Below are 16,001 nucleotides of genomic sequence, written 5' to 3'. Positions count from 1 at the left end.
TTCGAGGTACCATTTTGATATTTTCTCTTGAATGTAAATACAAATCTCTGCTAATCAGTTAAGCGGACCTCAACAATTTGGTATTTATTGAAGAGAGTAGTTCGGTGGTTAAAGCAGCAGCCTCGGTGGAAGAAATTGTAGAACAAGCTATTCCCAGTAGCCTTGATGCAGCTTCACGAGTATCAAAATCAACATGAGACCAGAAAATTTGTAGCCAAGACAAGCGATCTGCATATCGGGATGCCACCAACTGCAACGGGGAAAGAAACAACAGAAAAAAAATGATAATAAGGTGAGCAAACGTTACCTCATAAACAAATCAAAATTATGGAAATAACCTTGGGCTGATGAGAACCAATCTCAACTAAAGCCTTCATGGAAGTAGCATGCAGCTCAACAGATCCATCAAAAGCCATTCCATGCTCTAAAACTTGGCAATACGTCGATACTGCAGCTCTAAACTCATCTGTTTCAGAATCACATCTTCTGCAATCTGCCTTAAAGCACTTCAACAAAAACCTAGCCATAGCAAAATAAGTCTTTGAAGGAAAAAGAAGTTCCTTCTCCCTGTGCTCACTAGAATCTAACAATTTTGGCTGCCGCAAACAAATGTAATTCAGCATATCTTTCAACTTAGGATAATTAACATTATCATCTGCACCATTCAATAATTCTTGATCTTTGCTTAGATGAAGGCCTTCAAAGGCCATTTCCCTGGACAACTCGGTTAAAAAAAATATTCAAAGCACATACTCATGAAATTGTTATACAGATATTCAGTGAAAATAGAAAATAGCATATAATCATTCTCCATGCAGTACAACAATAAATTATCAACCGAATTATAGATGATTACAACAATAACAACAACAAACCTTTTTGTTCATTTGTGTCCTATTGAGTGTCATATTTTCATTTAATTCTAATAAATTAAGATCATTTTTTATACAATATGCCCAAATCCATCTTGGTCTACCTCGATCTTTCTTAACATAAGTCGCATCTAAAGCATTAATCTCCTAACTGGATCAACAGATGATAGATGTTTAACATGACCAAACCATCTAAGACGATTCTCTAATTTTATCCGCCACTGGAGCTACACCAACTCTATCATGGATATATTCATTTCACATTTTATCTCTAAGTGTATAGCTACTCATCCAAGTAAGCATTCTCATCTCGACAACACTTAACTTAGTTTTATGCTTCTCTTTTAAAGGCCAACATTCTACGCCATAGAGCATTGCAGGTCTCACCACCATCTCATAAAATTTTCCTTTCATTCTAAGTGGTACTTTTCTATCACACAATAGGCCCGAAGCATTCCTCCACTTCAATCAACCAATTTGAATTCTACCAATCATATCCCCATCTATTTTCAATCGCTTTGCCATCACTTTGAACAATAGACCAAAATAGACCAAAGATATCTAAAGCATTCAAGCCTTTTAATAATTTGATCACCCATAGTTACAACTCTGTCGCTAGAGCTACTACTACTAAAATTATATTCCATATATAAAGTTTTAGTTTCACTCAAAGGCAAGGCTTTAGACTACAAAGTAGACCTCCATAATTCATTTTTTTCCTGAGCATATTCAATAGTCTTATCCATAAGAAGGATATTATCAACAAAAAGCATACACCAAGGTACATCCTCTTGTAACTGTCCGGTAAGAGCATCCAGAACCCCTACAAAAAAATAATTAAAAAACCTTCTCAATATTCTGACAATCGTGTTCCAGGATGAAGCTTGATCCTAGAAAGTTTGCTGATGTATGAAGATTTCTATGAGACAAATGGTCAAGCACACAAGTATACAATCCAGATAATATGCATTTTCAGAGTCCGCATATTAATCTCACGATGAAAGAGAAAACAATTATTCCAACAGAAAAATCTCTAGTTTACTAAATTCAGATGTCTAGCTTAGCATGATAGCAACATCATAAATCAATTCTAAAATTCTAAGTACAAAATAAAAAACAAGAACAAGATGTTTAAGAACTGGAAAAAAACTTAGTGTTCTTCAAGAGGGATGGGCCCGTACCTTTGTGACTCAGGCGTGGTGCAATTCCATGGTTTTCTTAAGTGTTCTCCTAAGTGGCAGTTGTCAACCAGGAATAACATTTTGTCATTAAGCCTATGCCTAGATCAGAACAAGAATCAGAAACCCATGAAGTTAAGTTTTGTTTAAACCTATGGCTTTTCACAGAATTCTTCCAGGTTACAAAATCATAACTAGAATATGTCTATTCTACCAGGTTTTGTGGTTAACCTAATCGTTTCACTACGCGGCAGGCAAAAGTTATAGTTCACGATAAGTTTTAATATCTTAATTGGCCAATACATGAGTAAATGAAGACTAGAAAGTTAACCAACAACATGGATTCATGAAAAGATCGTAAAACTTTTAGGGAAAAACATGCAAGAAAACCGCAAAGAATCATTATTCTACATCACAAAGGCACGAAAAAGATTTAGCTACACATAGAGAAGAGAAATAACACAAGGCCTTCCATTGAAATCAATGATGCAAGAAGCATTACAACGTAAAAACGACTTACAACAAAGTTTCTCCTCTCCTCCACAACATTTGATCTCACTCTCCTAAAAGTTTCTCTCCATGAAAATAAGAAAACAATAAGTAAAGAAGAGGAAAACAGCCCTCAAGGCTTCCTCCCTCAAGCAAGGAAGAAGAACACCTAAGGAAACTCTCAAACTCTCCAAAATTATCCCCAACTTCAGCCTCCAGCCGCCCAAGATTTCCAAAACATGCTCTAACATCTCCTCTTATAGTCCTTGTCCATGTTTTGCAAAGTAAATCTTTTCAAGTGTAGAAACAGCCTCGGCAACATGGTCATGCCCGAACCCGGCGTAGTCATGTCGTGCAGATCGTCGAGCTGTGCAGTCATGCCCGAATGCACCGTAGTAAAGCCAATATGGCGTAGTAACGCCTGAGATTGGTGTAATCACGTCTGTCTGACAAAGCGAGTGGCGTAATTACACCAATTCTAGGAGTGGTTACGCCAGTTTGGCTTCTATGAATTCATTGTTTTATCACCTGAAATGCGAGTTCAAGTCACTCTAACCTACAAAACACCAAAAACAAATTTTCTCAAGAGTAAAACTATGATAAATAAGGAGAAAAGGACAAAATTACATTAAAAAACACATAAAATTGCCTCATTTTATGTGCATGTTGCGTTTAAAAACCAAAATACTTACAAAAATATCCATTTAATCATATGAATTGTTGTCCTTGTTAGCCCTAAGGAAACTTAAAAGCAAGGATTCATAATTTCTAAGTTTCCAAGTAAAAAACTTGAGACAAATCAAACAGAGCACAAAAATGGGCTGCTCTTTTGAGATACCTAGAAATAAAACAAAAGGCAAATGTGAAATAGGAAGTGGACGATAAAATAAAAGGCAAACGAGTTTCATTTTTTTTTTTTTGTTGGAACAAACAATATCTTTTCCTAGTGAAAATCTTGTGTTGACGATAAACGGCTTCAGTCTCTAGTGAAAATCCTGATGATGATTAAATACGACATAAAAGTTGTTTCTTCCTCTTTAGAAGTTATGTTTGAAACAGAACTTAACATGTTTAGTTTTGCAGCATTTGAAGTATATTCCTGCATCACAAATCACAAACTACATTGTAACAATTTCCTTCAATGGACTTAATCTGTCTGCAGGTACATCTGTGATAAAGAAAAAAATGATCATCTCACTTAAGAAGATATGAAACCAAAAGTTACTGATCCTAAACTCTAGAGCATATGATCAAATGACGTGATATCATTGTTTTCCAATCATTTCATTTTGCGAACATCATGCTGCAGTTAGAATCACAGATGACTCCCTTTCATCTGTGGAAGGAAGAGGATGTGAAGAGGATGTCTAAAACTAATATAGAAATGTTATTCTTCAATTTGTGTTTTATGTTCCTAAATTTCACTGCAATATGCCACCTAATAGCAAATCCATTCGTAACATGAATCATGTTATTAAATTCTACCATAATTTGTGTGAATTTTAGGTGATAAACTAGGGGGAAGTGATAGCTAGTGCAAATATGTATCATAAACTCTCACTAAGACTCCTACTTCAAAAAGACCATCTCATCATTCATAATCTTCTGACGCAAGACTTGTATCCGAGTCTGTTTTTATAAGAGTCAAGTTGAGTTATGGAATTTTCGCCTTGGGAATCCTAATTTCTATTTGATTAAAAAATTATATCCCTATTTATTTATCAATAAAAAGCTTAGTTTTTATCGGTGTGAAATTTAACAACTTGCTAAATATTCTGGACAAATGTACCCAAGCCTGAAATACAAACTAACACATCCTTTCCCTATGGTTCATAGTAATATCCGGGGGTTTTAAAAATAAAAAATACAAATGGAGTTAGGTACTTTGTTACTTTCATTGATGATCACACCAAAATCACTCAGAGCTTTCTTATGAAGGAAAATTTTGAAACTATCAGCAAATTTAAAACTTTCCACAACGTGATATTCACCAAATTTCAAACCAAAATTCAACTTCTCAAAATCCAAAAAACAAAAGATTACAACTCCACTCTCAGCTCTTATCTATCCGAAAATGATATTATTTATATAAGCATGTGTGTTAACACGCCCCAACTAAATGGTGTTACTGAGAGAAAGAACAAAGACATCTCCATGAAGTGACTCGATCAATTCTATTCACTAATAATGTACCCAAACACTTATGGGGGATTTAATTCTCACATTCACCTATCCCATAAATAGGAGGCACAGCAGAGTGCTAAACTTCAACAGTCCTCTCAGCACCCTCATAAAATTACCCGCATATTCAATCCACCTCTAAACCATCATTAAAAAGTTTTTGTTACATTGCTTTTTTCATCTACATCAATCGAACAAACTTGATCTTAAGTCTATCAAATGCATATTTGTGAACTACTCTTCAAACAAATAAGGAGTGCAAATACTACTCAGAAACACAAAAATTTTACAACTTCTATGGATGTCACATTCTTTGAAAATCAACCATATTACCCCAAACTTTAAAATTCAAGAGAATCGAGATACCATTCAAGAAACTCAAGCTCGCCTCCCTTATATCTGTGGTGAATTCATTCTTATACCCATTATCACAAACTAACCTGAAAAATGAACCTATTAAACCACTAAATCCTCTCACAGCTCTCACCAAGAATCAAGAACTCTGTGTGTATGCCAGAAAAAAAAACACAGTAAACAAGGGACAATAAGCAAAATCAAGAATGTAAATCACCGGAACCAACTCCACACAACCAAATAATCACACAAAGTTTGGGCCAACATAACATGAACACCAAGAGGAAGGAGCACAAGGATGCACAAAATGCCCAATATAAAAATTTATGACATGGAAAATTATCATCCTCTTGCAAGTCTTTTGTTAATAACATTGATAATGTTCAGCTCCCAAATTCATTCCACTAATCCTTATATAATCCTTCTTTGAAAAAGGTTGTGAAGGAAGAGATTCTTGTCCTTGAAAAGAAAGGTACTTGTATTACAACAACTCTGTCACCTGGGAAAGGAATTGTGGGGTTCAAATTGGTATTCAATGATAAATACAAAACAGATAGGAGCATAGAAATGGTCAAGGCTACACTTATAGCAAAATGATTCGTTCAACCTTATGAGATCGACTACCAGGAGACATTTGCACTAGTAATAAGCTCAACACAATAAAATTATTACTATCATTGATTGTCGACCAGGACTGTCCATTACAACAGTTAGTCGTTAAAAATGCATTTCTCAACAAGGATCTTGAAGAAGTGTATATGGAGATACCTTTAGGAATAAAGAACAATACAAATAATCAGCTAGTGTGCAAATTAATGAAATCATTGCAATGGTTGAAATAATCTCCTAGAGCATGGTTTGAAAGGCTCACCAAGACTATTCTTGCCAATGTCTACTATTAATGTCTGGTTGATCACACTTTATTTGTGAAATCAAATCAAGGTATGATAGTCATCATTATTGCAGATGTAGATGGTATTTTTCTTACAGGGAATGATGTAAGGAAACTTGAAACAATCAAAATAAAAATAGCCTCGGAGCTTGAGATCAAAGATCTTGGAACTTCAAGTTACTTCCTTGAAATAGAATTAGTTGGATATAAAGAAGGCACTGTTATACCACAAAGAAAATATATAATTACCTTATTAAAGGAGACAGAAATGTTAGGATACAAATCAACAAATATTTATATGGATCCTGATTGATGAGCATCAAAAGGAGAGAATAACACCTTAATTGAAAAGGGGAAAAATTAAAAACTTGTGCGGAAACTTATTTATCTGTCACATACAAGACCTGGCAATCTTTTAATTTGTTGATATATATATATATTGAAAAAGCAAAATTTATTGATAATAAAAAGAGGATACAAAGTTTTTAGTGAGTGGGTACAGAGAACCCAACTCACAGAGATTACAAACGTATTCCCCAAAAATAAAACAAAAAAAAAAAACAACTCCTAATCATTGTGGGTGTAGTCGGTGGATATACCGCTTCCCCTTCCCCTGAATCTAGGGTGGGAGTCCAGCAACATACTGAAATGTTGGCTTCCGTCCGACACAATGATACAGTCATCCTGAGATTTGTTGAGATATAGCATTCCTCTCTTTTTCTTCCTAGATTTGTAAACTTGTCAATCATCTGTTAGAGGTAATCTCATGTGAACAATAGGTGGATCTTCGATGGAGATAAGCTGTTAGTCTGACTCAGCCTGTAGCACACCTTGATCCTGACACTCCTTCATAACTTGAGTACCCTCTTCTCTCGCAATAGGTGGTTGCTACATATATATATATGTATATATATATATACATATATATATATGTAGCAACCACCTATTGCGAGATGTATATATATGTATTTATATATGTATATATAGCAGCAAATTAAAATTACAAACTAAATATGAAATAGAATGACTCATTTGTGCTTTGATAGATTTTATTAGATTATGAAATGAAACTGCGAGAAAGATTTCCTCCATCCAGCCGTCAGTTCCCGCCTTCATAATTTGAAGCCCACAATCAAAGCTCAATCAAATTGGGGTCCTGATAATGCTATGACTCAGTTTGAGAATATAATTGAAACTCAAGATAAGAATGTAATGCTTGCAGGTGAAGATGATGAAGATGGTGAGCAGCATGAAGAATTTAATGGGTACAGGACTCGGTAGAAATTGTTGCTGCATTCAAATTTGATGAGGATCAGGTTCAGGTTCAGAAAGATGCTATGAGCAAATGCGCCAAGATTAATCCCCAATAAATTGATTATTTGCTAAATACTTCGGCTGGGTTGCCATCACTAACTGGAATTAGAAGACCTTTGTTAATACAGACTTAGGGTTTGGATCTTCTATTTTCCAGTGCAGACAAGACAACGCTTATGTTCGTGGTTTAGATTTCGATGATTTTGAGCATCAACCTCAAATTCCTCCTAGGATAAAATCTGCAGGCAGTAATCCTTCAGTAGATGAGGGAGTTTTTAATAAAAATTTTATCGAATGAAATTGAATAAGGAAAAGATAGTTGCTCCTCAAACAAGGCATACAAGATCTAATGTTAAAAAAAATAAAAAAAATAAAAAAAATAAAGAACTTATAACAGCTATGGTACAAAATATCAGATATACTTCCAACACAACAACTAACTGAAGACTTAAAAAACTTTCCCGCATGGTTCAATCAAACAAATATTTCCTTTTTATAGAATTATGGGATTTTACTGTATGATGGCAAATAGATCCAATAAAATTCGGTTTTTTCTTTTTTTTTTCAGAAAAGAAGCATTTAACTTTGCAGGGGAAGCCAATACCAATCAGCTACTACATGCAGAACTTTCAATTTGGAGAAGAAAGCTCGGTTCACTTTAGTATATGAAAGCTGTTTTAAATCAAACGAAGAGAGCTGAAGAACGACCTTAGCTAGGTACATATGATCAACCCCGGATGATTGTACCCTTGTTTTAACATCATACTCTACATTCAGGAGAGAAAAGAGGGTTGCAAACCTTACTTCAACCTCATGGAGAAGGTTGTTGATGCAATATAGATTGTGGATTAATTGGCACGTGTTTGAGTGATTCTAATTTTTTTAAACAAAAGAAGGAAAACTCTGGAGGAGTGGTGTATTTATTAGCATGGTTGTAGAAATCTGTGCATAGTAAAGTCAGACAACTCCACAGAGCTAGCATCAGACCATGCACCGTTGTTGATTCAAGTTTGAAGAATAACTCTTTTTGGCCCAATCCCTTTTTCTAAGTTTACAGTACCATAAATGTATTAGCCAAAGTTTGGTAGAGCACAAACATTTAAATTTTACGGGATGCCAAATTGAAGTGCAATAAAAGAGGGGAGAGAAAAAGATATTTGTTGGTAACTGGGCACAGGAAACCATTATTTTGGCAAAATTTATGGTTTATTACTCAATTTACGACCATATTTGTGCATAAATCTTCAAAACTATCCTAGAAAACAGCTAAAGCATATGAAACAATTTCTAATCACCTTCTTGGACAGGCTCTGCATGTCCTCCTAAAAGCAGACAGCAATTTATCTGGCACAGAAGTATATTCCCCTGATGGTACCTTCTGTTGAAGGTTCTTCGTGGTACAATCCTTGATGAAAGGTGAAAGAAATTTGAACATTATATGGCATCTAGGCGTCAATGTGGTGACTGTGTAGCAACAATTAAGCAAGTTCTCCGAAAAGCTCGGCATCCAAGCCTGTTCAGAAATTCTCGGTTTCTTTGTTTTAGTTGCAGTTGCCATATCGGAATCCACGATATTTTTTAACTGGGTGGAAGAGTTTGGATGACGGCATTAGCAAAAGATATATTAGATTAACAACCCCAAATCTAGAATAGCTTGCACATGGACTACAAGGGACAGATTTAGGGAAGGGTCCTTTTAAGCAAAACTCTTTGCTTTGGTTCATTACTTGGAATTTCATTTAATTTTGCAGAGCATTAAATTTACGGGTTTATGTGGAAAAAATAAACATTAAAGTGATTAGCCCTTTGCATATTGACAGTCAGTCAGGCTGGCCTCTAGCCGAAGAGATAAGCTAGACATCAACAATGCTTGTTTCAATTCAGAGATGGGAATAGTTTGGCGTGATCAGCTTGCCAATGGAAGTGGTACTCTGAATAGCATGAAATTACAGAGAGCTGACGATGCTTATGGACTGATAAACCGAGCAATAGGATTCGATGAGTTGGGATTTCCTTACTTCAGAAGGGAAAGTGTGAAAAAATATTATTTAGCATTATCTAATAAGCTGTTATTGCTCTTACTTGCAATTATTATTTTGGTCTTGACATAAATAATTAGTAGTCGGCCATTAAGGCACATTTAGAGGCTTTTGATCATTAATTGAATGGTCAAATGAACTCCAAATTTGACATATTTATAATCAAATCAAGTGTCTCGAGGAGAGAAATCTAACGAGCCTCAGATCACTAAATTCTAAGGTCATTAAAGCCCTCAAATCATTAAAAAAAAATCCTATGATCAATGGGGGGTCAATATGAACCGTCCCATTAAGTGGTCGACAAATTTATTCGCCATAAAAATAAAATGACCCTCTAAAAAGTTTATAAACAGACCCCCTCTCCTCACTTGGAGGTGACGGGAGGAAAAAGAGGAATTCTAGATAGAAATAAGACCTGACGATAACCACCGACCTCCGTAGTCGTGGATCACCTCACGTCAGCCACCATCGACCATGGTCAAATGTCACCGCTAACCATTAGCGACCACACGCAGTCGGCGACACTTGTTTAAAAATATCGTAGTCTGGATACAATCGTTATGGCTAACACTTGTAATGAAGACCCGATGATAACCACAAACCTTGGTAGTCGCCGAACACCATCTAACACCGCTCGTCGGCCACTGCCAGCAACTATCGGTTGTCACGGTAGGTCGCCGGCCACCAACAACCACTATTTACAACTATTACAATCAAAATATGGCCTTTGGAACCGGGCAACTTTATTACATGAACCAACTACATTCATTACGAGCAACTACTACTGTTACTTCTTCTAACTACGACCCTCATGGCCAACTGCTGTTATTGCAGCAACCAACTACAGCCATTGTGCAATGGTCGGATACTATTGATACAGCTTCCAACTACGTCCTATGTCACCAATCATCACAATTAGGACCACTGACTACAACCTTTATGACCAACAATTATTGTTATTGCAACAACTAAATACTACTATTACAATTTTTAACTACGATCTTTATGGCTAACTACAGCTATTGTAACCACCGACTTAAAATTTTATGGGCAACTACTACCCAACTACGGCCTTCGTGGGTGAATACCACTATTACAGCTTCCAACTACGGCCTCTGTGGCCAACTTCCGCTATTGCGACCACCGCCTACAACCTTCACGGCCAACTACTGTCTTTGTAGCAACAAACAATGGCATTTGTAGCCAACTACTACTGGTAAACTTTTCAACTACGACCACTATGGCCAATTTGCTGCTATTGCGATCACCGACTAAAAACTTCATCGCAACCTATTATCATTGTAGCAATTAACTATAGTCTTTTTGATTGACTACTACTGCAGCTTTTGTGGTCAACTGCCGCTATTGCAATCACCGACTACAACTTTATGGCCAACTATTGTCTTTGTAACAACCAAATACGGTCTTTGTGGTCAAATACACTGTGTTACAACTTCCAACTACAGCCTTTGTAGCAACTATTACTATTTTAGTCATCACCTAAGATTTTGAGACCAATTATAGCTATTATAACCAATAACTAAATTTTTTGTAGCTCAATTATGGCCATTATAGCTACATTACTTATGTACATCAATGATTATCAACTTTCTAACTTCATCTTCTCTAATTCAGAAGAAGAGTGGACCTATGTACTTACAATTATATAGTGGATTACTTTGATTCGGCTAGGCTCTTTGATTTTTCCCTTCTCTGCTCTTTAATTTTTTCCACGTAAAAATTTTGGTGTTTCTTGTGCTCTTTTATGTGTGTGTGTTGGATCTCTGTGCAATGCAAAGACAATAAATAATCAATTTTTCGACACGCAACAAGTATCATTTCCAAGCAATTTAATATTCATCAATAATTATTTTCATGATGAAGATATCGCATCTTGATCATCTTAGTAATTTAGTACCTACCTAAGATGGGGTGGACACCTTCATGATACCAAGAGAAGCCTTCCACTTACAGCACAAAAGTGTTAGATTAACCTATATAATTTAATGATTAAAACATATCAAGTATGAATTCAGAAAAAAAACCAAAGAGAAAGATGAAGCATCCACAAAAAAAGTATAACAAAAATGAAACCAACAAGCTAGAAAGTTAGATAGGGGAAAAGTGGTTCAAATAATTGATTGCGGGTTGGTAAATTCAAAGCATTCAAGCAAAAAACACGGTTCTACCTTATGTCCATCTTTGTGTCCTCACACCCAAGCATGCAAATATATCGGCTAGGACAATGATTTAAGCAGAATAAGGAAGTCGTCCATCTCATAGCACAAAATCGTACCTCGCTTTGCTCCTTCAAAGTGTTAAGATAAAAAAATTTTAGTAAAGACATCAATGCATTAAATGTAAAAATATATCTTATGCAAGTTTTCAAAGAGATCATAAATATAGCAAACACAATAAATGATCATCATCTTCTCCTTCATCGTCAACATCATTAGTCATATTACAACTATTTAGAGTTAACACGATGAATTCTTACTTTTCATTCGGTCATGTTCAGCCATTTCTTGAAATGTTATGACTCATGCTTCGCAAAATATTCTAAGCCAGTTGTATCAATATTAAGTGCACCTTCTTTCTTTGCTCATCCTAACTCTAAGCCACTAATTCTATCAACCTCGTCTATTGGATGCATTTTATATCCTTTACTGTACAAAGATGCAGACCACCTGAATCTATTTTCAGCTACCATATCTTCAATATATATTACTCCAAACATCAATCTATAGTACTTAGTCTTTGTCGTTCACAATTTATTATGCATTGATCATAACAGTTTTTAAGTCTACCATGCACAATGAAGTATCAAGTATCAACAGCTATTTTACTGCCCAATGTTTGAATTGATAAAACATTGCCAGTCTAATCACAAAACTATTAAACTTACTTTAACTTTCACCCTTCACTTTATTAACTCCAGATCCCTCACATTTAAAGCTTTAACTCCTATTTCGACAAAAAATTAATTAATTAAAAGTATATGATCTAAAAAAATCTCACTTTGGATATCCCTTACAAGCATTTTAATAAATGCAAAGACTCGTGAACTCAATGTTCGTCATTTATGTAATTCTATTATAAGTCAAAACACTTGGTTTATTCCATAATTATTTCAAATTGTTGGTATATTTTCATAAATATTTTTAATAACTTCAATATATATTAGGCATACAACTTTCCTACTTTTAATGGAAAACAAATCAATTTTTGTCATATTCTATGACATGGCCTCACAATAACAAAAAAAGCATAGAAAATTCTTCCCCTCCTTGCTACACTTTTCTATTAATTGCCTTTGCATAAATATCACCTTCATAAGAGGTATTTCGAGTATAAAACCAAAATTGTAATTAAAAAATTTTCATAATATCTCAAGTTCATATTCCATTAGTCTCTCCTATAGCTTTATTATATAACTCAAAAGATATATTATTCTATAATCACCAAATCTAATGTTTTCTCTGAATTACAAATTTTTAGTTATCATAATGCTTCTTTTTTAATCAGTGGGCATCCCCTTAGATGTGATAATATCATTCAAAAGTGTTGTGGAACAACCCATTGCAATGTCCAGAATAACTCTCTAAATCTCAACCAGTATCTTCTACAAACCTAATTTTTTACCTGAAGCAACTTCTTTAAAGCCAAATTCATTTAACCTTATTCAATAAATACATATTATACCTCATTTTTTCTAAATAATATTTTCCAAACTAATTTTTTTACTTAGATTTTTCATCTACAATTTGCAAAAATAACATTTTCACCTTTTCATAATGTCTACTCTTTAATTAAGATATTACTTTCTTCTAAAACATCTAACTTGATCAAATTCCCTAGATTTCTTATATATTTCATGAACTATTTTATAAATTATCTTTTCTCCCAAGTAACAAATGTCACATAAATCATTAAAAGTTGCAGCTTTTTCTTTGCTTAGTACCCTCTTTGCAAAACTTTTGTCCATAATATAGTCATTATAAGTCTCAATATTATTTATCTTTTTCACTCTTTAAAAACAATTGTTTCCTTGATAAATCAATTTATATCATCTCACTCTACCACTAAGAGTCCCTTACTATTTATTTCTCAGCTATTCAAAATATCCTCATTAAAACGAAACATCTTATCTTGTATCAACTTTAGCAAAAAGAAAGATATTCTAATTGGATGTCTAGCAATTTATCTTGAAAATTTAATGATTTTTTTTTTACCTTGTACATTCCACCATATTATCAAAGAGCAATTTTTTATGATCATTATCTTTACATTACTAAAGTATACATCTATAACTTCTACTATATGCTCAAGTTGTCAGCAAGTAAGATCCATACCAGATTAAAAAAAATATACATCGAAATTATCATAGAAATAAATCAAAACCGTACTAACAATTCATGACTTAAAAAGTGCTTGGAGTGACCCAAAAAATAAGTTTAGTTTAAGTCCAAGTGTCAGCTAAAACTAATTAGATAGGTTAATTTTATCAATTACTATATATCTAATAATATTAAAATTTTATTCAAATTAAATATTTTAACATTTTGCTTGATTAATTATATATTAAAACATAGACAAGACATTAACACATAATATTACTTCATTCCTACAAGTTCAGCATTCTAGTACCTTTTATTTTTACCAATTAAGTGCAGTAATATATATATATTGAAAGCTCAAAAAGGCTAATATGTTAAGTAGAAAGAAAGATACAGATACAAAGTGTGGAAGGGCCCAATCATGGCACCCTACCCACTAAAAAATCACAAATTGTTCCAAAACTAGAAAAAACATAAAAATACATTAGATGACATTAGATGTACATTAGATGCTTAAATAAAAAACCTAACAGTGTCAAAATACATAGTATCAGGTGGCTAGAGAGCGACCCAATTTGGTTTTGCCTCTACCTCTAGTTCTAGGAAAGGAACAAGCTAATAAGCTAGTAAGATGATAGTCATTGCCAGAAGTAACCAATGTATCATCCAATATGTTCCCGAATTAGAGTCTGCCTCCATTCTTCTTCTTCCTCCTGGAATAGACCTGTCATTCCTCCTCTGAAGAATCAGTCTGATAAGGTGTTAGAGCTGAAGCAGAAGAAATATCAACCATAGTACCCACAATAGGTTCTAATATATGTGAAGTATGAGTTGTCTCTATATTGGATACTTCCTGAAGAAGTGGAACTACAAGGCCTTGCTGATTATCAGTCTGAACACTATCATTTGTAGGTAATAGTCCATCAGTATAGTTTTCTATGAGGTTTGAAGTTGTCAACATCACATCACTCGCAATAACAGTAACAGCAGGGGCAATAGAATCAGATACCAAATTTGTCCTGTGGTAGCTTTCTCTCCAGTAGTAAAGATACATCCTTAGATCTATCCTTATTTACTTGATCTTTAGATTTAACAGATTTTAAATTAGGGTGAAGCTTATGGCATTTATCAAGAGTATGCCCAACAAACTTACAATGAGAACAATAAGAAGGTTTATGCTCCATGACGATTTGTTGCCAATATCCATTATGCGTTGTGTCCAACAAGACTTCAGTAATATCAGCTAAAATAATATCTCTTTCCACGAGTATTTTGGCCACAGAAGGTCTGGTAAGATTGAAAGTGGGTAGATCTAGCTTCACAGGGTCCCCAAATATGGCACCAATAGAGTAAAGAACCTGATGATGCAAAAAGTGCAGCTTGAGACCAGGTAGACTAAACCATACCGGTACAGTAGGAAGATCATGATTGGGGTCAAAATCAGGAGGCCACTTGAGTAGCTTCATTGGTTTACCAACAATGTTAAGATATTTTTTGGAGAAAATACGAGTGTAGTCTTCAGGCACGGTTAACTGAATCAATACATGTCTCGCATCCATGAGCCCCACTTTCCACTTTCCTGCTAATTTGAGGTCATCAAAATTTTTCCTGATAACTTCCATAGCTAAGTGTCCCCAATGAAATTTCCCAATGAGAGCAAATTTGAATTCGTCAGTCAGGGTTAAAATTTCTTACTCAGATAAAAAGAGTGTTGTCTTCTCACTCTTTCTTCTTGCATTCTTAATAAAGGGGCAGTCACCTGTACTATCACGATTCTCCTTATAACTTGAGGGGAAGACAACCGTCGTCTCCCCCTGAGGATTACCCACAACGTGGGCAAAAGAAGTTTTTTCGGGTTCAACCGAAGGAGGAAGCTCCATCGCAGCAAGTCACAGCAAGGAGAAGAGCTGCAAGTCGGACAGAAGAGGTCGGGGGCGAAGCTGCGCAGAAGAGAGGAACCGCAAACAGTAACCGCAGATGACGACTGCGCAGAACGAAATCGGAGCTCGACAGAGTCTAAATCACAACAAGACCACGCGCATAAAGGAACAGCGGCGCGAAGACGCCGCAAAAGCGAAGGTCCAAATGTTGTTCACCGTCGTTGTCGTCGAGTGCAAAGGCAAAGACAACAAACGCAAAGGCACATAAAGGTCCAAAAGATGACGAACGAAAGGCAAAGTCGGTTGTCGTCGTCGAGTGCGAAAATAACGTCTTCAAAGATGATGGATTGAAAGCCGAAGGAATCAAACCAGAGTTTCGCCATCGGGCGAAACCCTAGCAGAGCAGATCGCCACCGACGCCATTGAGATGAAGTATCCGGCGCAGAGGCAACTCATACTTCACAC

At 35.1% G+C, this 16,001-nt stretch overlaps 1 protein-coding gene across 2 annotated transcripts in view; it reads right to left on the bottom strand.

The window, feature by feature from the left end:
* Positions 1 to 16,001, bottom strand: part of LOC110038840 (proteasome-associated protein ECM29 homolog) — a 192,424-nt gene that overhangs the window by 102,761 nt on the left and 73,662 nt on the right. For both annotated transcript variants that reach the window (XM_020743756.1, XM_020743757.1), the window contains exons 14-16: positions 11,509 to 11,627; positions 339 to 714; positions 69 to 250 (exon numbers count right to left, since the gene is read on the bottom strand). In XM_020743756.1, coding sequence (XP_020599415.1) covers positions 69 to 250; positions 339 to 714; positions 11,509 to 11,627 — 677 coding nt within the window. The remainder of the gene's footprint in view (positions 1 to 68; positions 251 to 338; positions 715 to 11,508; positions 11,628 to 16,001) is intronic.

The sequence above is a fragment of the Phalaenopsis equestris genome, unplaced genomic scaffold (assembly GCF_001263595.1).
Source record: "Phalaenopsis equestris unplaced genomic scaffold, ASM126359v1 Scaffold234130, whole genome shotgun sequence".
Lineage (NCBI taxonomy): Eukaryota > Viridiplantae > Streptophyta > Magnoliopsida > Asparagales > Orchidaceae > Phalaenopsis > Phalaenopsis equestris.
This window is presented reverse-complemented; position numbering and strand designations above follow the sequence as displayed.